The sequence below is a fragment of the Dysidea avara genome, chromosome 8 (assembly GCF_963678975.1).
Source record: "Dysidea avara chromosome 8, odDysAvar1.4, whole genome shotgun sequence".
NCBI lineage: Eukaryota > Metazoa > Porifera > Demospongiae > Dictyoceratida > Dysideidae > Dysidea > Dysidea avara.
The window spans coordinates 497,566-523,468 of NC_089279.1; the positions used below are offsets into that span (position 1 = coordinate 497,566).

The 25,903-nt window shown below is 39.1% G+C and overlaps 1 protein-coding gene and 1 long non-coding RNA gene across 3 annotated transcripts; both read left to right on the forward strand.

Annotated features, from left to right (window-relative positions):
• Window positions 1-3,561: 3,561 nt before the first annotated feature.
• On the forward strand, window positions 3,562-6,058 carry LOC136264485 (uncharacterized). 2 transcript variants are annotated; one of them, XR_010705150.1, is made up of 8 exons: window positions 3,562-4,031; window positions 4,110-4,508; window positions 4,768-4,864; window positions 4,917-5,041; window positions 5,098-5,215; window positions 5,267-5,338; window positions 5,477-5,541; window positions 5,601-6,058. It is a non-coding gene; the product is annotated as an uncharacterized lncRNA (long non-coding RNA). The 2 variants fall into 2 exon arrangements; XR_010705148.1 differs by having other exon boundaries at window positions 3,562-4,508; window positions 5,601-6,050.
• A 13,104-nt stretch (window positions 6,059-19,162) lies between these two features.
• On the forward strand, window positions 19,163-21,355 carry LOC136264482 (chimeric ERCC6-PGBD3 protein-like). The gene is made up of 2 exons (XM_066059237.1): window positions 19,163-19,532; window positions 19,740-21,355. Exons 1-2 carry the CDS (start codon window positions 19,164-19,166, stop codon window positions 20,805-20,807), a joined length of 1,437 nt encoding a protein of 478 aa, XP_065915309.1. The 5' UTR covers window position 19,163; the 3' UTR covers window positions 20,808-21,355.
• The last annotated feature ends 4,548 nt before the right edge of the window (window positions 21,356-25,903 follow it).

Consider the following 25,903-nt stretch of genomic DNA (forward strand, 5'->3'; position numbering starts at 1 on the left):
ATGATCAGGTTGGGCAGCCAATGTCACTGAATGCTACTCCAAAGGAGTTAAAGGAGTGGCAAAAGCAGGACCCCACCCTAGTCAACATTAGGAAGATGGCAGAAAGTCCAGCTAGAAGTGGGACAAGAAGAGTGTGTTTCCAGTACATAGGGGGTCTGTTGTACCGATTAGGGCTATTAGGAAGAGACCAGATGAGTAAACAATTAGTTCATCCTGTGCAGTGTCACAAGCTGGTGTTGCATCTGGCACATAACAATCCCCTCACTGGTCACCATAGTATCAGCAAGACTAAAAATTGTGTTCTCCAACACTGATATTAGCCAGGAGTGTTTAAAGGTACTGTTGAACTTGTGAGATATGTGAGAAGACTTTTAAGGCAGACAGGACTTTGATGAGTCATCCATTACAAAGGATAGCTATGGACTTTACTGGACCAGAGTCTGGAACTCAAAAGGAAGGCCAATATGTATCCAAAACATTAGGTGTAGCAGCTGCAATGATGACTGTATAACCAATGGATGGAAATCAGGAACTTGTAGAAGAGGCTGTAGTTGGAAACACACAGTGTGAAGTTGTCCAACAACCCCTCACTGTTGTCATAAGGAGGAGGGATGTGACATAGTGACCTATGTCATGCACACACCAAGCAATAGAGGACCTTTGTTTTATAATTAGGAAGTGATGTACATTTGATTATTTAGGGTACATCCTTTTGTACCATAGATATAAGGCAGCCTTACAAGGTTAAGCTGGCCTTATTACTGTATTAGGGCTTTGTGGTTTTTGTAGGTCTTCCATCAGGAAGTTAGGTAATTCAGTTTTATAGTATAAATAGAGAATACCTTTTGTTGTTTGTATGTGTAGTATGAATGTTTGAGTTGAGCTAAGCCTATAACCTTGGAGAGCTAAGCCAGCTTAGCACCTTGATCACTTGGATTTGTGACAGTAGTAAAATAGCAAAACACACTGTAAGAGAGCATGCAACTTTGATAAGCCTTACTAAGAGTGGGAAGAAAGATTGGTAGCAATATTACATTAAACTGTGGGAGTGAATCATATACAGTGTTGGTGGAATTACATTTTAAAAGTAACTCATTACATATCACTTGCAACTAAACTATTTAGTTACAGTTACATATTACCCAAAAATAAAGTAACTATAATAATATTACATATAGTATTACTTCCCGTCCACAGCCTTAAGCTGTCATGTGTGAGACTACCATCTTATCATGTGATGATTATGTTATTATGTTGTTGGACAGTGTGCAAATCTTGGTTATAAGTAAGAAGCTGGTGAAAAAGCTTTAGTCAGTAGGCATCGTTACTTTGTTGTGGCTAGATGTTACTTACGTAGTAGATTAGTAACAAGATTAGTAACTTCGTTACTGGTAGTAATAATCCCCCCCCCCCCCCAAACACCTTTGCTGTAAAAAAGGCGCGTCCAAAAAACTACAAGTATCTGTAACCCAATGTAAAACAGATAAGCTGTAGAAAACACTCCATGAAATTAATGGGTAACTGAAAGAGCTGATATCTAGAGCAGCCAAGAATTAATAATGTTACTACAACTGACTATGATTACCAAAGAATACCTTGGCTGTAGAACAGGTAAATAAAAGTAACTGGCAACCAAAACAGCTGATATCTGAAGCGGCCAAGAATAAAACTAGTTAAGTTGATACAACTTACTACAATTATAAACTTGCAACATTGAATCCTAATCATTCAACTGTGTTCTATACATTCATCCCTGCTACATCCTAAATTAATTCTTTGTAACTCTAATTGGCTGGTAATTTGGCCGCCTTTTTCAATAGTCAGAGTAAAGAACAAAAGGTGGCCAAATTACCAGCCAATTAGAGTTACAAAGAATTAATTTAGGATGTAGCAAGGGTGAATGTATAGAACACAGTTGAATAATTAGGATTCAATGTTGCAAGTTTATAATTGTAGTAAGTTGTATCAACTTAACTCTTGGCCGCTTCAGATATCAGTTGTTTTGGTTGTCAGTTACTTTTATTTACCTGTTCTACAGCCAAGGTGTTCTTTGGTAATCATAGTCAGTTGTAGTAACATTATTAATTCTTGGCCGCTCTAGATATCAGCTTTTCAGTTACCCATTAATTTCATGGAGTGTTTTTCTACAGCTTATCTGTTTTACATGGGTTACAGATACTTGTAGTTTCTTGGACGCGCCTTTTTTTACAGCAAAGGTGTTTTTGGGGGGGATATCACAAATTTTTGTCAGTTATATAATTTACAGACCCAATGTTCAAGCCATGGGGGGTGTATTATGAATTCTGCCTTGTAGAGGAGTTTCAACCAAACAGAAATCTGCTGATAGGCAGTGAGCATATAACATACATTCCTCTAGTAGCTATTAATTTTTTCTTAGGACAAGGGCCAGTGGAAATTACTGGTCATGCCAAGCAATAATGGCTACAGTCAGGGTAACCAAAGATGTGTGTAAAACACTTATTTACAAAGCATGCTTTTCTAGGTGATCTTGGGGAATGCCACCATCTTGAAATAGCAACTCTGAGATTGCATCTGGGATTTGGGAGTGTTTTCAGACAGAGATGTAAATATTCAGCTATATTGTTCAATAACTGTTGTATTAGAATATTTTATTGCCTGACTGTTCTATTAGAGTATTTATTGCTTGACTGTTCTATTGGAGTTTATCAATCATTCTGTACTTGTCAATGAATAAAACCTGCTATGACCACTGCCATAGTGCCATGAGGACGACCTATCAACTTGGTTTGCCACTCGTAGAGTTAGATGCTTTGCTAAGGGTTATGAAAGAGATCACAAACATCCTACTATTATTTTTATTTCACTACATACAAACACACGCTTACATCATATACAAGCACAAGACGCACACAAAATGTGCAAACACTATACACACATGTTCACAAACATACACCACATATTGGTTGTACTCAAGTTAATATCACATCTCTTGTGAAATGCTCTTGTAGGAGAGATGGTAGTGCCTTTACTTGGTGCTAAAAAGTTCTTGCAGAAAAGAAAATTGTGTTTTGTAGATACTGTTTAGTGCCGGTTAATTATACATGTCACTCCATAGTTAAGCCATGAGGATATCCAAGCAAGTGTTTTCGGTGTTGCGACTGATGTTCCAAGTTAGTTGTATGTGCGTTTAATTTAAGGTTAAATTCAGTGCCTGCTTGTTCTTTTACAGGTCTCACTTAACCTTGTGTTGTCATGCAGACATCTGAATATTGTGCAAGCTCTGTGGAACAACCCCAACTCATATACACAATCATTGACAACCACGAACCACATGCATATGTACTTTCAAGCAATCTGTTACAAAAGTTGAAAGCCACAATACAAGCTCAAACCAGCAAACCACGAACTACATTTCAGCAATTTGTTACAAACTTTGTTGCACCATGGTATGTGCATAATGATCAATTAATGAAAACCACAATACAAGCTCCATGATGTATTAATGGAAATAAATAAGTTCCACCTGACTGACAATTATCACGTAACCTGTTTAGGGGATATCCCTTGGAAAGACCTTGCACAGTAACACTTCAAGTGAAAAGTGAATGACACTTGATATGCGATTTATATTATTATTGATGGCAGTCCATATCTTGAGGCCGGGAGAAGTATAATATTAATATTAAACACTAAAATACATTAAAGTATGAGTACCGCATTGTAGAGCCATAACCAAGAACAAGTTCCACTTGACTGACAATGATCAAGTGGCCTATTTAGGGGACATCTCTTGGAAAGTCCCTGTAACACCTCAAATGAATACACGTGATACGCGGTTTACATTACTTATTGATGGCAGTCCATGGCTTGAGAGGACTGAATACTACTAAATATTTGTTATATTGTAACTGGATTTCAATGGAGCAGCGAAGCGTGCTTAACTGATTTGAAACTAAGATACGTAGAGTCTACACCGCTTGAAGAAGAATGTCGAGTGGATATTAAAGAGTCGCCGGCGAGAATACTGATGTCCTCAGCTCTTCGTGGAGGTTCAGTAACGAAAAGAGGAGTGGAGGTTCAGTAACGAAAAGAGGAGTGGAGGTTCAGTAACGAAAAGAGGAGTGGAGGTTCAGTAACGAAAAGAGGAGTGGAGGTTCAGTAACGAAAAGAGGAGTGGAGGTTCAGTAACGAAACGAGGAGTGGAGGTTCAGTAACGAAAGGAGGAGTGAAAAAAATGAGGGTAGTGTACAAAGTGCCACATCTATTCACACTGATTAACTGCGTGTATGTGATTGGTTTTTAGACTGTCAGACGTCTGCACTGACTAGTGCAAGTTCACTGAGACCAAGCTGAAAACTTCTGTGATGGTACCAACTTGAGTAGCAGCAAGTACCAATATTTTCCCGCTTGAAATTATATCTCATGGATGGATTGTCAACAAGGCGTACTCGTATAGACCAAACAGCTTTCAGTATTGTCACTGTAGTGCCAATTTAGAAGTCCTGGAACTAGGTGGAAGAAGTAAGGTAATCTACATGATACTTGTACAAAAAATACTCTTTTACATTGCATACTGGTCTTTATGTACAGTGAAACCTGTCTAATCAGGACACTGCTGGGCCAACTGAATCCTCAAACATGTTACCTCAAGGGTGTGATGAATTTTCAGGTCCTCAAATTTTGTATTACCTCAAGATGTGATGAATTCCCCAAATCTGACATTTACGTAAAAAGTGACAGATTTTTAGATGTATTATATTTAATGCCCGCCCATCAATTTTACAGGTACAGGGTACTTGGTCATAGCATTTGGTTCTCTTACTAGCAGTGCTACATAAATAACTTGGCTAGAGCTGCTCTAAACTTGGCAACTAAGATCAAGGTTCGGGGGGGGGGGGGGTAAGAAGACAAAGGAATTTTATAATGTTATGTAGTTCTCAATTGTCAAGTGTACGTGGACTGCACACCAAGTGTGCGTGGACTGCAGTAACATCAAGGATCTTTCAGGTCAGCAGTGCTACATACATAACCTGCTCTAAACTTGGCAGCTAAGATCAAGGTTTGGGGGGTAAGTAGACAAAGGAGTTTTATAATGTTGTGTGTTCAATTGTCAAGCGTACATGGACTGTACACCAAGTATGCGTGGACTGTAGTAACATCAAGGACATTGTGGATCTTCAGGTCAGCAGTGCTACATACATAACCTGCTCTAAACTTGGCAACTAAGATCAAGGTTTGGGGGGTAAGTAGACAAAGGAATTTTATAATGTTGTGTGTTCTTTAGTTCTCAATTGTCAAGTGTACGTGGACTGTACACCAAGTGTGCGTGAACTGCAAGGACATTGTGGATCTTCAGGTCAGTCTGTGTGTATACTAAGAAATTTTTGTATTACCTCAAGGGTGTGATGAATTTTCAGATCCCCAAATCTATCATTTGCATAAAAAGTGACAGATTTTTAGCTGTATTGTATTTAATGCCCTGTCAATTTTACAGGTACAGGGTACTTGGTCATAGCATGCGGTTCTCTCACTAGCAGTGGTACATACGTAAAGATCAAGGTTCGGAGGAGTAATTTATATAGACAGAGGAATTATATAATGTTATGTGTGTTCTTTAGTTCTCAATTGTCAAGTGTACGTGGACGATGAGGCCTGATAAGATCTTGGCATTATATCTCAGTTGATTACAATCTTCTGAATTTCCACGATGAGGCGTACAGTTGTGATGGGACTAACTACTAATTACAGTGGAACCTGTCTTAGCGACCACCGCTTTAAAAAGACCAGCTTTAAATTCCCCTAATGAGAAGTTTATACACTAATTTACCTGTCTAAAGCAGCCACCTGCCTATTAAGGCCAAGAAATCTTGGCCCAAAGGTGACCGGCTTAGACAGTTTCCACTATATCCCATTTTATTGTCAGAATTTTATTGTGAATGTCACAAACAATTAATGTGATATATTTTGTTATGTAACATGTGTATTAATTAAATGACATGCATGACGAAAGCCACAATGGGAGTGACTACTTGCTGTTAGGGTGGGTAATGCTATGTAACAAGCTGGTTTGAGCACCACCAGAACACACAGTACACCATGTGTGGTGTGGCAACAAGAATTATGTTTGGAACACCTTCTCTAGTGATAATGTTCTTGACACTTTACACTTGCTTATAAGATATCTGCCAATTATCAACGCACGCATGAGGCTTGGCACTAAATGGAGTTTAAAAGATTTCTGCTTAAAACACCTTCCCTAGGGAACTTATGGTTCTACACGCTTTTACAACTTGTTTATCAGGCATTAGGGCTTGTGTCCACATCGTGTCTTTAAAAGTTATTGTAGGGATGAGAGGTTTGATCGAAGAAAATACAAGTATGAACAAACCAGGATTAGATAATGTCAGTGCTAGATGGACTGTACAAACATGGGTAAGTTGACTGGTATAAGGTGACGCTAGGTGTAACATAAGGTTGAGAAATAAAGCGAAATATGTCTAAATACGCGTTTAATACTGGTCACAAGAAAACTACTACTACTACAAAAAAAGATTTTTTAATTACGTAACGCAATACAAACCTATTGAGAGATGCTGCATAATTCAGGGCTAATATTGCGAAACTGTCCCTACACGTAAATAACTCACAGTAGTGGTCATGCGTCTTTTAATTGGGCATGCACTTTGTAATTTCTTGGCCTCGCGCCTCACTACCATGAGTCTTGATATTACACTCCCTACAGTAACTTTATTACTTAGGTAACGTGTTACATTTCTAAATAAAGTAACTTGAGTTATATTACCAATTTTTATAGTATATTTCATTATATTATAAAGCATCATGTGGAAGCAACCAGTATACCTGAGAGAGAACCTGGGGCGAATCCAGAGGAGTTCAAAGGGTTCCATGAAACTCCATTTTGGAAGACCCTTAATATTACTTGGTGAACTGCTGCCAAGTTATTTAAACCAGGCAAGCGCCCACAGTGAAGGCCAGCTGTGGGCACCCGCCTGGTTTACTGAAATTGTTTTCGTTAAAATGTGTGTACGTGCCTACCTATGTTTGTTTGTCCATATGCACCCACGTGAACAAAAACTTTAAAAATGATAAAAAGCAGCCAGCATGTAAGAATTGAAAGCTAAATTAAATATGTATTAAACTTCCACACACATAAACTTTGCTTTGAGGTGGTTTCTTCTCGGCAGTCTGAAATACTCGTATGGCAGCTCTTCATATACTTTTTGAATGATCTTCCCTTTTGGTTTTATAGACGTTTAGCAAAATTAAAACAAACTGAAGGCATCTTAATGTTTAATTATGCTACCACTCACCTACTTACGTGGTCTGATCCTCAGATCTTCATTCTTCACCTCCAGCAATCCATTGATTGAGGAGGGGGTTTGGTAAGTGCTAGGGGCCTCATCTGCCATAGTATATGGCCTAGGCAAGGCTACGTAATTCCAGCGGAGCCAAATTAGGAAGTACTTTTGGTTTATTGATGCTTGGGTAATGAAAGAGTTTAGAGCAGAGAAGCATCTCTGTCTTAAACTCTTTACAATAGAGGCAGACGGGAGAACCTAGTGGATAAGGCAGATATCCTAAGTGAGGCCCCTTGGTTGACCTGCGGGTCACTACTAATTTGTGTCACGTGGCTTTAGCCAGATTGTGACAGCATCAACACCTGCACAGGTGATGCAATGGTCAGGGCGTGACCATTGTTTTCAGAGTTGTCAATATCCACTGTTGAGAGTGGCACTGTGTGAAATAGCATCAACATGTGATAGTAGCACTGTGGTCCCTCTGTGTGGTTAGCTGGTTGGTACTCTATAGCTGGGTCATGTTTGATAGTGTTCATGACAGAGAGTGTCTTCTGGTAGATGGGAGAGTGTCTCCTGATAGTGATCTGGACAGGAGAACATCTCCGGGTAGCAATCTGGTTGGGAGAGCATCTCTATTGAGCAATTTGAATGGGAGAGTGTCTCCTAATACTGATCTGGAAGGGAGAGCATCTTCAGCTATTGATCTGGTTGGGAGAGCGTCTCTAGTTAGCAATTTGAATGGGAGAGCGTCTCCTAATAATGATCTGGATGGGAGAGCATCTTCAGCTATTGATCTGGTTGGGAAAGCGTCTCCTGATACTGATTTGGATGGGAGAGGCAAGCAGCTGTTAGCAACCCGATTTCCTGATGGTACTCTGAACTGGAGCGCCTGTTTGTGAAAGCAGGATAAAAGAGCATCTCTCCTGACAAAGATTTGAACTGCGAGCATCCCTCAATAGCAATCTCTACTTGTGGTAGCGGCTGGCACAGTGAAGGAATCCAGTCAGACCTACGGCTGAAGAACTCACAACAAAGTGCATATAATAGCAAATAGTCTTTCATGTAAATGTTTCTGAGTAATCACAGTGAGGTACAGAGTACAACAACATTGTGTGTCTACTTGCTCCACTGCTTGCACTACATATGTACATAAGTACCACTATTGACAATGGAATACTGACTAGAATTGTTATCTGCCAGCATACCATGCCAATTAACATAGAGCAACTGCATATAGTGAAGTTTGTGAACTGTTCAGTGGGTAGGAACAGGGTGGGAAGATTTCTTACAACAAGTATGAATTACTGCCAACGTGTTCTGCTCACGGTGTTGAGCATGCATTGTTCTTATTAGAGCCCACTGTTGCATGCTAATATTTTGGGTACATCCACAGCTTACTCTTCACAACATTAACTGTGTTTAATAACTTAAACTTTATTTAATGTTTAGTCACACTACCACTCACCTACTTACATGGTCTGACCCTCAGATCTTCATTCTTCACCTCCAGCAATCCATTGATTGAGGAGGGGGTTTGGTAAGTGCTAGGGGCCTCATCTGCCATGGTATATGGCCTAGGCAAGGTTACATAATTCCAGTGGGGCCTAATTAGGAAGTACTTTTAGTTTATTGATGCTTGGGTAATAAAAGAGTTTAGAGCAGAGAAGCTTCTCTGTCCTAAACTCTTTACAATAGAGGCCATAGGTAGGTCATGATATATATTATGTATATCGTGATCTACCCCCCAAGCATCAAGGTTATTTATTTATTTAGACCATGCAATGTGCAGAAATTTTATGGTTGCAACATCTAGTAATATGCAAGATAAGCTATGCTTGCAGCATACAGAAGATGATGATGATGATGTGCAAACTGAGCAATGGTGACATACGAAACAAGCAGTGGCAGTGACATACGTTGATACAAACAAGCAATGGTTATGACATACATATCAAGCATATGTGACAACAAAAACATTAGGAAGACATAACGTACGAGCAAACTAACATGCAAGTATGGTGTGCCCCATGCCAATTGCCTGGCAGAATTGTGGAGCACATCCTAACCATATAACTACAGATTTATAACAAAGACACTGTATCATGTACACATTAGAGCAAGCACTGTGTTTTGAAACAATTCCTGTTAAAGTTGTATAGGTTGAAGTTTCCTTTAATGACAATAAAATGGACTTTTTTTTGGGACTATTATGAGACTCAAGGGTATGGTGTGCAAGAAGCTGACACAACACTATGAAACTGCCATGCAAAGTTCTAACATGTACCTGGCTGCTTTTCAGCATACAATTTATGATAACCATGTGTTTGTGTTGTTGTTTTAATAAAGCAACTCTTATTATTTAACACATCACCAGAGGGATACTGATAGAGAAATTTCTGAACCGATCCAATAAAAAGCGATATACTGAGTCAGAACACCGATACCGACCCAATATATTAAAGTGTAGCTATACATTTAGATTGGAGGAAACTGGGGAACTTTAACTTGCCATTAGATACACTTGGTAAGCAGTTTCAAGTGCTAACAATCACTGACAATGGTTGATTGCCTGTGGTGGTATGGCCAATTAACAACCCAGACAGTGAGGTACCCACAAAATATTTTAGTGCATGCTCCCACCAAGATGAGTCCAAATCACTCCATATTTTTAATGGCTTGTAAAGATGGCTGGTTGTTTCAAGCTGTGTTTCTAGTTTATTCATCACATGGTTGCTTTTTTATAGCTCTCCACTATGATCATTTGTTGTATGGTTGGTAAGTATTATCAGGGCTGTCAATTTGAGTAATCCAGAATGAGTGAGATTCTTCCAAGCCATGACCATGGAGCTGATTCACGCAACCAACTATCAAATTTATAAACAGCAGCCTACCATGTCATTATATCAGCATGGTTTCCCTGTGCTGGTTATAGCAAAATTGTTGACCAATACACTGTACTGTGCCTTGCTATTCTATATAACTATAACTACATGTGGGTATATTACAGAATAATATCTGAACTAACTAATCTAAACTGTACTTTCTGGCTGGTCTCACGTGCACAAGCATAATCCCTCCCATTCATTCAGTGAGAACTGCATACAATCCTTGTGCAACTATATCCATAGCCAAATTCTCTGAACTTTTCAATGCAGATTCAATAATTCTGTCTGCAATCTTATGGCTACATTGATTCAGCATCCCATACCACCAGATCACATGCAGCTAATCTCAACCGTGAGATTGATAACTGTGTACGTGTGAGCATCAGAAAAAGGTTGAATGCATGTGTCACACACGCAATGCTTGTGACTTGACAGGCCTGCATTATAACAAAGATTGTTTTGCTATGCACGTATTTCTATGGCTTCTTGTAGTGTAGCGCTTCTTTTCAAAGGATATAGAAAAGCTACTGTTTCCCCAGCCTTGTTTGCTGTATAACGGAGAGTATAGTGTGGCTTTACCATGGCAAAGACTATTTCGGTAGACTATATCATAACGGTTTTGGTGGCTATATTGAGACCGACCAATATTGGCAAAAAAAAGCCATATTGGCCACTGATATGATATGTATCGGTACATCCCTACTCATTACATGCATATATATACAGTGTGTGTGGGGACAGTGTGTAAGCTTATACTAGTACACCAATTGGTGTTATATTGTTGCTTACTCTATGCAGCATCTCGTCTGAGGCCGTTTCGCAATAGTCGGGGTGTTTTCCCCCGAAGATTCTGATTGATGCCCGCCACACAATCTCCCTGAATTATTGTGGATTAGGTGGCATCCGATGAACTGGTATGGTACGAGGTGGAGCTGTAGTTACTGATGTTGGTGTTGAGTCCAGCGGCGTCGGAGTAGTCCCAGGCGACAGTGACACCGTGCGTAGGCCAAGGCAAGAAAAAACGACCCTGAAGGCGGCTACTAGCATTGTAATATCACATCTTGTCACGTCATCGTCCTGTCTTTGAACACTTGCTGCTGGAGGCAGCCCTTCCCTTGGCATGACAAAGCTCCTCGCTTGCTCAATCCAGCAGTTGAACTTCCCAAGGACAACAACCCTCCCTTTCCTCAGCCGGTGAGAACTACAAGTATTCATCTTGAAGATTTAAAGCCACTGTAACTGGCAAGATTTCTTACAACAGGTATGAATTACTGCCAATGTGTTCTGCTCACGGTGTTGCACATGCATTGTTCTTATTAGAGCCCACTATTGCATGCTAATATTTTGGGTACTTGCACAGCCTACGCTTCACATCATTAACTGTGTTTAATAACTTAAACTTTGTTTAGGCTACCAGAGGTAGTGCATCCTTCGGATAGAAAGGAGGGTGTTACCCATATTTATGCGAATGAAAAATGAAGGGCAGCCTCGAGGCTTTTACTATAGTTCAGCTTGACTCATCTGCTTATTTTTTTCTATATGTTTAATGTGTTTGTTTTGTAAAATTATTCTATTCAGACTGAAAAAGAAAAACTACAATTCGCAGGAGAAAACATGATAGACACATTATAATTATATAAAACAGTTGAGAAGATACTTCTATGCATAATTTGAGGTTTAAAGTGGTTTGTTATAGTTACACTTCCTTAGCAGTGCATAGCAACGTAATTACCGAATTACAAAAATTATGAAATACGCTAAATTGCAGTATTTACAAATTCTAATTATCCAACTTAATTAATAATAACTATAGCATGAATATATGCTAAATTATATACATGGCTGATTAATTACCTATTTAGTTGGAATGGGATAGTATTAATTACATGGGCGCCTGCTTTTTAGAAGTAACACAACATCAACTTGTTTCTTTATCCAGTGCACCAAACTCAGAATACTGTCATTTTTGATTCGGTAGCAATGTTTAGTCAAAGCAGAGTTTTGTCATGACACCATGTGAGGTATAGTAGTTAAATTGACTAGAAAGCTATAGAATGTATTTACCAATAGTGCATAAACGAATGTTAGAATTGAGCATTCAAATGTTTGAATGAAAAACTTTGGATTATTCGATTGTTTCTAATATTTAAAACCCACAACCAAAATTTTAATATATTGAATTTAGAGACGTAGAATCCTCACAACAATAGGTCTTACTCTGAGTAAGACCTATTGTTGTGAGGATTCTGTGCACTTACTTGTTGAAATAGGCTTTGAGATATAGACAGTGTGAGTGTAAACAACAGCAAAGTAGTAGTTTTATCACTGTAATCAACCTCACACCTGGCATGCTAGCCATCGCATGTGTTTTTGGCTTCACATGCACCTAACTGTAGAGAACAGGCTGTTTTACTAAGCATAAACAATAGCGAAGTGCAAGTTAACAACTTTACACTTGGTGCGCATTGTGTTCCATACCATTTTCAGCTGCACATGACCTAATTACATACATTGGGCGCCTGCCCACAGGATTCGAATGTTATGAACTTGCTCCCAAATGAATGAACATTCAAATTTCAGAACATTTGTTTATGCACTATTTACCAACCTAATCAATTATTTAATAGTTATAACGTGCTTACAAGGGATATGACAAACATATACACACAAGCGCCACAGGCATGACTGTGTATATTTTTGTCATATCCCGAGTAATCATGTTATAACTGTTACATTCTACACCCCAGTAGATGAAACGATTATAGATAGCAAGGTATAGTGAAACAGCACCTGTTGAGTAGACGTCCTTGATGGATCAGACGTTTTAGATTCTTTAGAGGTGCCACACCCATCTACTCACGATTAGTGAAGGAGACAAGAGTTAGTGAAGAAGACAAGAGTTCATCAAAAACCCTCCTGGCTCAGGTGAATGATTCTAGGCTCTTGTCAGTATTAGAGGCTTGAAATCCTTGATGGATCAGGCATTTTAGACTCTATAGTGGTGCCACGCTCATCTACTCGCGATTATTGAAATTAGTGAAGGAGACAAGAGTTCATCGAAAATTGCTCAGGTGAATAATTGTTGGTTGATTTAGGCACTTTTTATTAGAGACTTGTTTACCATTTAAATGAGGATTTCACAGAATGTGTGAAGTTACACCATATATGGTAAGCGTAGCCACAAAGTATGGTATATCAGTTATATACCACAGCATGGCGCTTTTGATCTCAACCACAGGTGTGGTATATATGCATGTATATTGTATTACAAATATGGTAACATGTCTGTAGGTATAATACTTTCATCTAATTGCAGCTCACAGATTCCAATAGCAATCATAATGAAGTGCTCTTTGCTCATGACTAAAAGTTGTGGCTGTTTAGTTTTAAGTATAAAGTGTATATGTATGATGCTTCCCAAACGCAACATCGTGAGAACTAAAAGTGTGCCATTAAAAATTTTTGCACGTAATAGGTCATGGCAGCCATTTTGTTCATGAGTCTTCAAGGTCATGGCAGCCATTTCAATATTTGCAAGCAAACTAGCTGCCACACCCCTTGATAGCAAATTTTTATTTTAATCATGCACAATTAGTGCTCGCGATATTGCATTTGGACAGTACCATACTAAGAAGTGTTCAAATAGTCAGTTGGCCCTCAGCAACGTATACACATTTTGCTTCACCACAATGTACGTAGTAGAGGTAAACTTACTTTACATAGCTACAACAAGACCAGTACATTGCCTTAATTTGTCTCTATTTAGTTCCCACAGGTTACTTCACAATATTCAATGCTACACATTATGAATTTGATGTTAATGTTTACTGTCCTATTGGAACTGTTGTGTTTGAAGGATGTATCCTTGTTGAGGATCCTAACACGGTGCAGTTAGTACTTGTTGATTTTCAGAATATACCAGCTGCAGACACAAGTACAGGCCAAGGAGAATTCGAACCTTTTACTATTAATAGAATGGGAAATAATGATGAATTTGAGAATGAAGAAATCCAGAGAAACATTTCACTAACTATTTCTCTAGATCAGGTTTTAGATCCTGAGGATGGGTTAGAAAAAACTTATCGATTTCAGTTGTTATCTCTTGCCATTGGTGGAATTGAACCAGATACGGAAACAGCAACTGTAAGATTGAATGAAATTGGTAAGTTTAGATTGTTATAAGTTAATGAATTAATATAATGAACAAGCCACATCCGTATTAATTAATTATAATTAATAAGTAAAGATTGTATTATACTCATATGTATAAGGGCTAAAATTACACAATATAATAGTTATACAACCAAGTACTAAAAGTAATACAAAATGCAGTTAAAATTATATCATTAATAATGAAATAAATAAATCAATAAATAATTAGTAAATAATGTTTGAGAAAACTACAAGGCCTAAGGCTTCGCACTACCGGGGATAGAATCCATGTTGACAATTGTATAATGGGCGGGTGTTCTCATGAAGGTGATAGAAACGTACAACAATTCTATTTAACGCCGATCAAAACAGTTAGCACATGACGCCTACTAGACAAGCTAACTACTGTTCATTTGTGTTTGAAAGTGGGCAACAGCGACTATTTCGGTTGGAAGACGAGTGGTTGCTACTCCTACTTAATAAACATGATAATTGGAAGTTGCTACTAATCGCTGGAGGTTAGTTGTGTTGGTTACAACACTTTGATAGTCTTGTTTCTTTAGTCTTGGGTAACTAGGCTACCTTCACTTGTGTATGGGATGGGAGAAAGCCTCACCTGGCAGGCCATTGTGCGAAGAAGGTGCAGTTTCCAGCTGGTAAGCTCTCCATCTGAAGCCTCACATCACCATGGTCGGATAATCACTGATTGTAATTGCATACTAATATATCCCTTATGTATATGTGCCAGTCAATTCCTCTAGAATTGTATTACTGTGCATCTTTTCTACCTGCACCTTTTCTATCTACACGCACTGTGCTGACCGTGCACTGTTTGTACATGCCCCATTAGTAGGTTGTCCCATTGGTGATTGTACTTGGTTGTTTTTCCCCAGGCCTAGTAAGAAATACTAATGATAATAAGAAATGTGATCAAAATTACATCATAAATAATGAATGAATTAATTAATTAATTAATGTATGCGAAAACTACAAGGCCTACAGACATGCACTATCTGGTAATAGAATCGCTATTGAACGAAGGCACAAACATGTAATGCTTACCTGTTTTCAAGCTGGTGAAAAGCCGTGTCATTCCATTAATGCACACTACAAAATAAATTAAGGCGGCCGTGCCCAATGCCAATATAAAGAAAGTTCACCATGCCAGACTAGGAACAAGACTATTAGCAGTATGTTTGTTTGTATTTACTTGTATTACCTTATATTTGTATCATCATTCCACCTGGCTTGCCAGGCGCTCTGGTTAGCTGAGCTGTCTATTTGTAAACAGTGTGGTATGTTTTAATGTTTGATTGTATTGTATTGTACATTTTCCCTTCACCTGGCTTGCTAGACTCTGGCTGGCTTGGCTATCTTCCTTTATCTGGCTCAACTGGCTTGAATATTCTAATAGTACAGTATTGTGTATCTCCTGCAAGTTGTGTATGCCACAGCCACATCACTGTGCCATTGCCACGCCACCACTGATGAACCATATTCAGCCAGCAATGACCTCTAGTTGACACTGTGCTGTATATTGGCTACATAGCTGAATAATATCCATCTTCGATTCAGTGTTGCCAATAAGGTATTGCTGCATACAGTACTGCAATATATGTATAGCTCTCTCCTGTATGTTTTGTATGCATCTATACTGTATACACATCACTGTGCCATTGCCACACCAATGATGTACTGGCACTTAGTTACTGGTGACCTCTAGTTACGATACCACCATTGTGTTATATTGTGCCATCTTGAGTTGATTTGAGATCATAATTGTTTTGATCGTGCCTTCACCACCTAGTCATGTATAGCTTCACCAGGGATTGTCGTGTAGGTACTTGGTTGTATGTGACCCGGTCCTAGTTGTTATACAACCAAGTAGTAAAGATAATAAGAAATGTGGTAAAATTATGTAATAAATAATGAATGGATGAATGTACGCGAAAACTACAAGGCCTACAAACATGCACTAACCAGCAATTGAATCACCATTGAATGAAGGCACAAAGACATAATGCTTATATACTCATTTTCGTGCTGGTGACTGAAAAGCTGTGTTATTCCAATATAATGCACACTACAAATAGTTAATTAAGGAAGCCATTCCCCATACCAACATGTTCAAAGTTCACCATGCCAACAAGTAATATTGGTATGTCTGTTTGTTTGTACTGTTTGGTTGTATTGTATCCTTCCACCTGGCTTAGTAGACTCTGGTTGGCTTGGTTCTCTGCTTTTAATGTATTGTAAACAGAGCATGTGGTAGCTATATGTTTTAATGTTTGTTTGTATTGTTTACTTGTATTGTACATTATGCCTTCACTTGGCTTGGCTGTCTTCTTTTATCTGGCTCACCTGGCTTGCATACTCAGATGCTACTACAGAATTGTGTATATCTCCTGCAAGTTGTGTATGCATACAGTGTGTAGCTACATGACATTACTGTGCCATTTCCACACCACTGATGAACTGCATTTAGCTACCAATGACCTCTAGTTGACACTGCACTGTATATTGGCTACAAAGCTGAATAATTTCTATCTTTGGTGTTGCCAATAATGTATTACACTACTACAATAATGTATAGCTTCTCTCCTGTATGTTTTGTATGCATATATACTGTGTACACATCACTGTACCATTACCACACCAATGATGTACCGGCACTTAGCTACTGATGACCTATAGTTACAATGCCACTATTGTGTTATATCTGTCACTATTGTGCCATATAGAGTTGATTTGGGATTGTTATTATTTTAGTTGTGCATAGCCTCACCAAGGGGTTGTCGCATTGGTATATGTACTTGGTTGTATGTGACCCGGTCCTAGTAATAATAATAATTATATAATTGTACTAATAATAATACATAATAATAATATGTGTTGTGTCTGCATGGATTGCGGACCCATTGGAGATGTCTGGGTTTTGAGGATGGTGCAGTAATATAGACAGTAACTGACCTATTTCTTAATTTTTTTTCAATGTTTTTTACTTAGTTTCCCATATGTTTTCTTGTTGTATTGATGTTGTATGTGATAGTATTACTAATACGTAGTATTTGATAATAATAACTGATATCGTTTTACTATAATTATACAACCAAGTACTAAGAATAATAAGGAATGTAGTCGAGATTATGTCATAAATGATAATAAATAAATAATGTTTGAGAAAACTACAAGGCCTAGAGACATGAACTAAGCAGGGATAGATTCACCTGTGAATGAAATCACAACCATATATTAAGTACATCTGTTCACGCTGGAGACCTGACCGTATGTGTAATTCTAAATAATGCCCAGTACCACACCCTTGCTTAATTACAGATTGTGCAAGGAGAAGATTAGTAAACGTCTGTGGAGTGATTGCAGGAGAGCCAGAGGCCACTTTAAACATAAACAACAAGATTATAAGTTTGTTTAAGTGTTTGTAACTGTATTTTGTATGCAGGACATGTGCTCCAGGTGTCAGTTAACAATCAGCTGATGCGCTCATGAACAACCAGCTGATGCACTTGTGAACAACAAGGTAATGAGTGTTTCAATGTAATACTTGTATTGTACATCTTCATTCTTCACCTGGCTTGCTAGCTGGAATTTTTCTGCCTTTAGTGTTGCCAATACTCTGCAATCAACAAGAAGATGTATTGCTACATATACAACAATGTGTAACTATCTCTTGTATGTTGTGTATGCAGAATATTATAGACTGTGATCACTTGCCAATACCAGACCAATGATTCTATATTTTGTACATTTTTGCTGTGCTTTGCACTTCAGCTGGCTTGCTAGCTGGAATTATTTTCTGTGGTTGCCAATGGTGTGTGATCTATAAGATGAATTGTTGCATATGCAACAATCTGTAACTATGTGTTGTATGTTGTGTAACGTTTATGCATAATATTATAGACTGTGCCAATGCAACACTGCTGGCACATGCCAGTGGCCTCTAGTTACAACAAAGTGTATTGTGATCGTTCATGACTGGTGTCTCTTTGTTTTATAAGTGTTTCCAGGTGACACAGTTATTCCCAAGTTGCTGCAGGATACTTCACCTTGCTTGCTAATAACTGAATAATTTTCCACCATCAGTATTGCCAAAAATACATTGCTGCATTCACTATTGCTTTAATGTGTATCTCCAGTATATCATCTATGGCTCAGAATGTTGTGTATGCACATAGTGTGTACACATCAACCACACCACTGATGTACTGGCACTTGCCTTTAGTCTGTGCCATATTGGGATCATATTGTGCTGGCCTTCACCACCTTGTCGTGCATAGTGGCCTTACTTTTTGATTGAGTCTCCTTTATATAAACAAATTACTTAATACCATTATAGTTTGCTTGTTTTTTTGTGTGTAAGCTACATTTTAATGTTGTGATTTTCTGATGTCAGTTAAACTCTTTCCTGTGTATGCACACGTATCATTTCTGCCGGCACACCCACTGCTCTGAGTGCTGGCTATGGCATTGTTTATACATGCCCAATGGGTAGGTTGTCATGTTGATATATGTACTTGGTTGTATGTGACCCGGTCCTAGTAATAATAGTAATTATATAACCACGTACTAAAGATAATACGAAATGTGGTTAAAATTACATCATTAACCCATTAACGGCGGTAGCTGCCATATGGCGGCATGGATTTAGAAATCCACATGATTTGGCAAAGCACACTAGTTTAACCATAAAGCAGCTCCATAAGGGCCGACGCACGTGTGCTAAGATTTGTACGACCACACCCCTTTGGTTACTAGGATAAATGGTCCTTCCCGCAAAGCGATTCGCATTTTGCGCATAAATGACATAATGGCATCCCGACTTTCCGTAACGGACGTTCTCGATACTCTTCTTGATGATGGATTCAGCAGTGATGAGAGCGACGATAATGAAGGAGAAGAGATATATGCCTACTTGGGCGAGCCTGTTCTCCGTCGAAGCGAATTGGAGGCTGAAGCTGTACTCGAACCAGTGGCAGACGCTTGGGATGCTGCTGGCGACCTGAATGAGGACAGAGATGATATTGAAGACAGGGACAATCCTTCTACTGAAGACAAGAACGATCCTACTACTGAAGAGAGGGTTGATGAAGAACAGTTTGATGATGCTTCCAGCGAACAAAGTGAAGCCATCAGTAGGACAGGAAGTATTAGTGATCACAATGATAGAGATGAAAGTGTAAGTGATTTCACATAGATATGAATAGGTGACAACTAAGGTATAAATGGTTGATGATAAATATGCACTGGTGAAAAGAGATAGAATACATACAAGCATACAAATAGAAAACATACAGACAATAGATAAAAAAATACAAGTTGTGGCTAAGTAAAATTATTTATGAGTGACTACATAATGCAAATAAATGTTTGTATTCCTTTGCAGCAATCCAGTTCAGAACACCCAAGTTCTCCCAAGCAACGACGACTTGATCCTACTGATAGTGACACTTCCGATGATGACTCCATACCAACATCACCTGATCGACCAACCCGTGCCACTACAGCAGCTCGAGGAGCAGCACGTGCACATCGACGAGGACGGGGTACAACAAGAGGTGGTGGTGGTGTAGGACCTACTGACAGTGCCAGGCGTGGACGTGGTGTACGTCGCAGTGACAGCAGAGGACGTGGTCGTGGCAGGGAGCGTAGTCGGAGTAGAACAACTAGTCTTGGTGGAGGACGTGGTCGTGGCAGAGGACGTGGTCGTGGTGCTGGTAGGGGACATGGGACCATACCTGGTGATGGAAGAGCAGCTGGAGTAACTTTTCTACCTGGAGAGTGGGAGAATATAGAGCCCACACACACTAAATTTAGCTACTCACCAACTCCTGGTCCAAATGTACGATTTCCACCAAACACAAGGCCAGTTGATTTATTTTATTTGTACTTTACTGATGATGTTTGGGACTTGCTGGTCACTGAAACCAATAGTTATGCTGCTTTGCGGTTTCCCTGTCGGCAATATGCAAGACCGTGGAAAGATGTCACCTGTGAAGAAATGAAGGCATTTATTGGAATGCTCATAATGATGGGGATCTTACACTTGCCACACCTTTACATGTACTGGCAGGTTGATGAGGAGATCCTGAGTACTCCTGGTATCTCAGAAATAATGAGTAGAGACAAGTTTCTCCAGATCTACCGTTTCCTTCATCTTGCTGATAATAGACAGCAACATCCAGCAGGGCATCCACGACATGACAAACTTTTCAAAGTGAGAAACTTGCTGAACTTGGTCACTGCCCAATGTGCTTCCAATTACACACCTCACCAGGCTGTGACTGTAGATGAGGCTATGATTCCTTTCAAGGGTCGTCTCAACTTCAAGCAATATATGAAGAACAAGCCTACAAAGTGGGGGATAAAAGTGTTTGTGTTGTGTGATGCAACAAATGGGTACATATACAGAATGCAAATATACACAGGCAAAAACATGGAGTCTAAACCTTGATATTGGGCTTTGTTCAAGAGTTGTACTGGAACTTATGGATGGACTTGAAGGGCATGAAGTTTACACCGACAATTATTATACCAGCCCTCGTCTGTACATGGCCCTGTATGAAGATCAGAACAACGCTTGTGGGACAGCTCGAACAAACAGAACAGGGTTTCCTAAGTCAATAATTAGAAGGACAACTGAAGATAGGGGATACTATAATTACCTATCAAATGGTCCACTCCTTGCAGCAGCATGGTATGATCGAAGATTTGTCTATTTTCTATCAACCTTTCATGAAGGAGCATCACATGGAGAGACAGTCTGACGTACTAATCCTGATGGGACATCAAGTGATGTTTCTTGTCCGCCACTGCTGCCTGATTATCAGCAGTACATGCGAGGGGTGGATCGCAGTGATCAGCATATAGGATACTATAATGTGGGAAGAAGATCCCGTAAGTGGTGGAAAAGAGTTTTTGCTCACCTGATAGAATGTGCTCTTTACAATGCTTACATCTTAGAGAGGTACTCCAATCCATCACTGTATGCTGGTTATCCAAGTCGACGAAAGTGAAGTTATCTAAGCTTCCACATTGCAGTAGCCAATCAGCTAATCGGACCTTATCGTTTCCGGCAATGAGCTGGTCGTCAGCGGAGTGGGGAGCATAGTGAAACACGACTGAACTTGAATCTTGGTCACTGGCCTATACAACAGACAAAGAAACTTGAATGTGTAGTGTGCAACATGACAAGGAACAAGCAACATCTTTCTAGAAGTGAACTGAGGCATGAAACTCGATTTAAATGTTCTTACTGTAATGTACATTTATGTGTAAGTGACGATAGGGAATGTTTCAAACTTTATCACACAAAGGTAGAGTACTGGAACACTAGCTAGCCCAACTGTAGTAACTAGTACGCAGCACTTTATTGTTTTGCATGTAATGTTTTGTAACAAATGCTAATTGCTTGTATACTAATCTATATTAGCCAGTAAACAATAACCAATACAAATACGTCCATTCACTCACGTAAACATCACGATACCATTGATCTGCTTCGATAGACTCGTTTGTTTCATACTTCCCCCTAAGAAATCGCTCCTTCATTGATCGTTCCTTTGCTGCTATGACCTGTATCATCACTAAAATTGTGAAACGTGACGACGCCATTGTTATTGCATGAGTATTTACGCATGCGCGTACGGCAATCGTATCAAAAATCTATGGCTGAATACGCTTACCTGAAACATCGCCTTCCGCTCTCAGGGAAATGAAGCGCTTCACCCGTCGGCGTATCCAACGCAGTTGTGATGAAGTAAGGTTTGTTGTTAGCTGTCTAAAGTTAGAATAACTGTGTCAAGTATGGTTTTACCGTTTGCATATAAAAATACGGAGTTATAAAATATTGTAATGTATGTGTGGTTGCTGCTATGGCAACAAATTGCATATAGTTGTATTCCTTGGTCCATGGGGAACATAGTGATATATGGTTTCCAAGGGGTTTAACTGTTTGTTTGCTTAGAAAAGAGGCTTGTCTTGAGTCATGCGTTTTTTTTTAATTCCCTCCAGGAATTCAGCTGTTAATGGGTTTTTAATAACGAATTAAATAATAAATAATGTTTGAGAAAACTACAAGGCAGGCTTCACACTCACCGGGAATAGAATCCATGTTGTATGAAGAGATGATCATATAATTGGTGGGTGTTATCGTGGAGATGATAGAAATTCTATTTAACACCAATTAGCACATGACACCCACTATTAATAGATCAGGCGGATTCTAGACAAGCGAACTACTATTCATTTGTGTTTTAAAGTGGGTGACAGCAGTTGGAAGACACGTGGTTGCTACTCCTGCTTAATAAACAACATGATTGGAAGTTGCTACTAATTGCTGGAGGTTAGTTTGTGTTGGTTAAGGTTAAAACACTTTGATAGTATTGTTTCTTTAGTCTCGCATAACTAGGCTATCTTCACTTGTGTACACGATGGGAGAAAGCCTCACCTGGCAGGCCATTGTGTAAAGAAGGTGCAGTTTCCAGCTGGTAATTTTTTATGATGATGCATAGCTCTCCACAGACTGATCACTGATATGGGCCCTGAGAAACTACCAAATTGCATCCCACCTACTGAACGTTGATAGAGAGAACAAACAACATACACAAAATGTGCCCTTAGGCTGTTAATTGCTATGTGCGTGATTGTGCTTGCTTATTAACTGCTGCTATTATTATATGTAGCTACAGTTTGCCACCATCGGCAATGCTCCACATGCTTGTGCACACTGACATATTCATGAAATTCTGGTATTGCATTTCAGCCGCAATTGTTCTCTGGTTTTTTTTTGTTTTTTTTTGGTCTTGCAGCATATCCATGGCATCATGTGATCATTTTAGTACAAATGACCCAGCTCATGTTAAATATATACATAACTCAGATATCAGTTGTAGGTGACAGACAGTTGAAATACTATGCTTCTTTCCCAATCTTGCCGTGGTCTGCTAATACATCCCATATGTATATGTGCCATTCAATTCCTCTAGAATTGTATTACTGTGCATCTGCACATACTGTGTTCGCCACGCACTGTTTGTACATGCCCCATTAGTAGATTGTCCCATTGGTGATTGTACTTGGCTGTATTTGCCCTGGGCCTATAAGTACTAAGAATAATACAAAATGCAGTTAAAATTACGTAATAAATAGTAATAATGAATAAATAAATAATGTTTGGGAAAACTACAAGGCCTATGAACTTACACTAATCGTGGTTCGACTCACTAGTGAACAGAGGCACAAACATATAATAATTACTCCTGTTCATGCTGATGACTTGAACTAACATGTAATTCTATATAAGCCGTCCCAAGTCGCCATGCCAGCTGCCAGTACATGCATTCAGGTGGATTATTAACAGAGGGGGTAGACTATGTTTTCATGTTGTAATACTGTTTGCATTGTTTCTTTGTACTGTGTCTGTATTTAACTACCCAGTAACAATAAATAAAATATTATCTCCTGTTGCTGTGAAGTGCCAATCACTACTGTAGCTGCCATTCAGTGTCTGTACACCACTGATGATGTGCCATATCCATGAGTATTCCTTTGAAGATACTGCCACCTTTCACAGTGATCTGCTACACATTTTATTTCATCTTGCAGTGTATCCAAGACACCATGTGACCATATTTTGACATATCGGCCCATCTCATACTTAAAAATGTCACTCAGCAGATGGATCAAATAACGGTTGTGTGTGACACGCAGTGGAAATACTTGGCTTCTTTTGTCCCAGATATAACTGTGGTCTGCCCTTGGCAACTCCAGCCATGTCATAATCCATCACCCTGATCCATCCTCATTTAAACAACTGGTATCACATGAGGAGGACACTAATTGTGTACAGTTACATAAATTAATTAATTAAGTGTTTGTTGGTCAGTATGAATTCTGAGGGCCTGCTATATATGTATATAATAATGCACGTGACTGTTGTTGTGATTACCCAATAAAGCTTAAACATCTGATTATAATTGCGTTTATGTGCCAACACACACACACACACACACACACACACACACACACACACACACACACACACACACACACACTATACTGGTAGATTGTCCCGTTGGTGATTGTACTTGGTTGTATGTGCCCCAGGCCTAGTAATAATAATAATAATAATTATACAACCAAGTACTAAAGATAATACGAATTGTGGTTAAAATTATGTCATAAATAATAATAATTAATTAATGTTCTTGACAACTACAAGGTCTAGAGACATGAACTAACCGGGGATAGATTCGCCTGTGAATGAAGGCACAAACGTATAATCGTCGTGCCCATTCAGGCTGATGACTTGACCATATGTGTAATTCTATATAACGCGCAGTACCACACCCTTGCTTATTTACAGATTGCGTGAAGGAGAAGATTAGCGATGCCTGTGGAGTGACTGCAGGAGAACCAGAGGCCACTTTACGTGTAAACAAGAAGATTACAAGTAAGTTTTTATGTTTGTAACATCTTAAGTCTCCATGCCAGATGCCAGTGGATTCATTCATGTAAATAAACAATACAAGAAAACATTAAAACATATGCCACACTCTTTACAGTACCGTTACATGTAAAATACAAGTAAACAATCTTGTCTTGTGCAGCTGGCATGGCGAACTTCCTTTGTGTTGGTGTCAGGCAATTCAATACGTGCTTAACCTTTTTTGCCTCACCTGGCTTAGCTACTTGGCTCTGGCTGTCTTCCTTTATCTGGTTCATCTGGCTTGCATACTCCTACAGTATTGTGTAGCTATCTCCTGCAAGTTGTGTATGTATAATTATAGTGTGTCACCCATCACTGTGCCATTGCTACACGATGAACCCTATGTAGCTCTAGTTGATGTGCTGTATATTGGCTAATAATTTTTATCTGGTGATGTTGCCTATAATATATTGCTGCATACAATACTGCGATAATGTATAGTTCTCTCCAGCCATGTCTTAATCCAGTGCTCTAATCCATCCTCATTTAAACATATCATGTAACACAAATTGTGTACAATTAATGTAACAAGTATCCGTTAGATGTTTAAGCTTTACTACTTGTAGGCGTCAGATTCAATACCATGATTGTCACAATTTAAAGTGCAATCTCACATCTCCATGGTCGGATAATCACTGATTGTAATTTCATACTAATATGTTTATGTGCCAGCTCTAGAACTGTATAACTGTGCATCTTTTCTACTTGCACACACTGTGTTGGCCATGCACTGTTTGTACACGCCCCATTAGTAGGTTGTCCCATTGGTGATTGTACTTGGTTGTATTTGCCCCGGGCATAGTAATAATAATAATAATGATGATGATGATAACAGAAGATGTGGTCAATGACAGCTTTTATAGTCCCTATAATACTTGGCTCACTTGCCCTACAAGCTTGAAGAGTGCACTGCAGCAGATGGGTATCAATTACGCTAACCTCATCCCCAAGCTACAAAAGAGTGTGCTGTTGAGCTCCTCTCATATCTTGCATCATTTTGTGACTGAGCATTGATCCTAATCTTTTGGATAAAGTATAGGATGATTTAACTCATGCAAGTT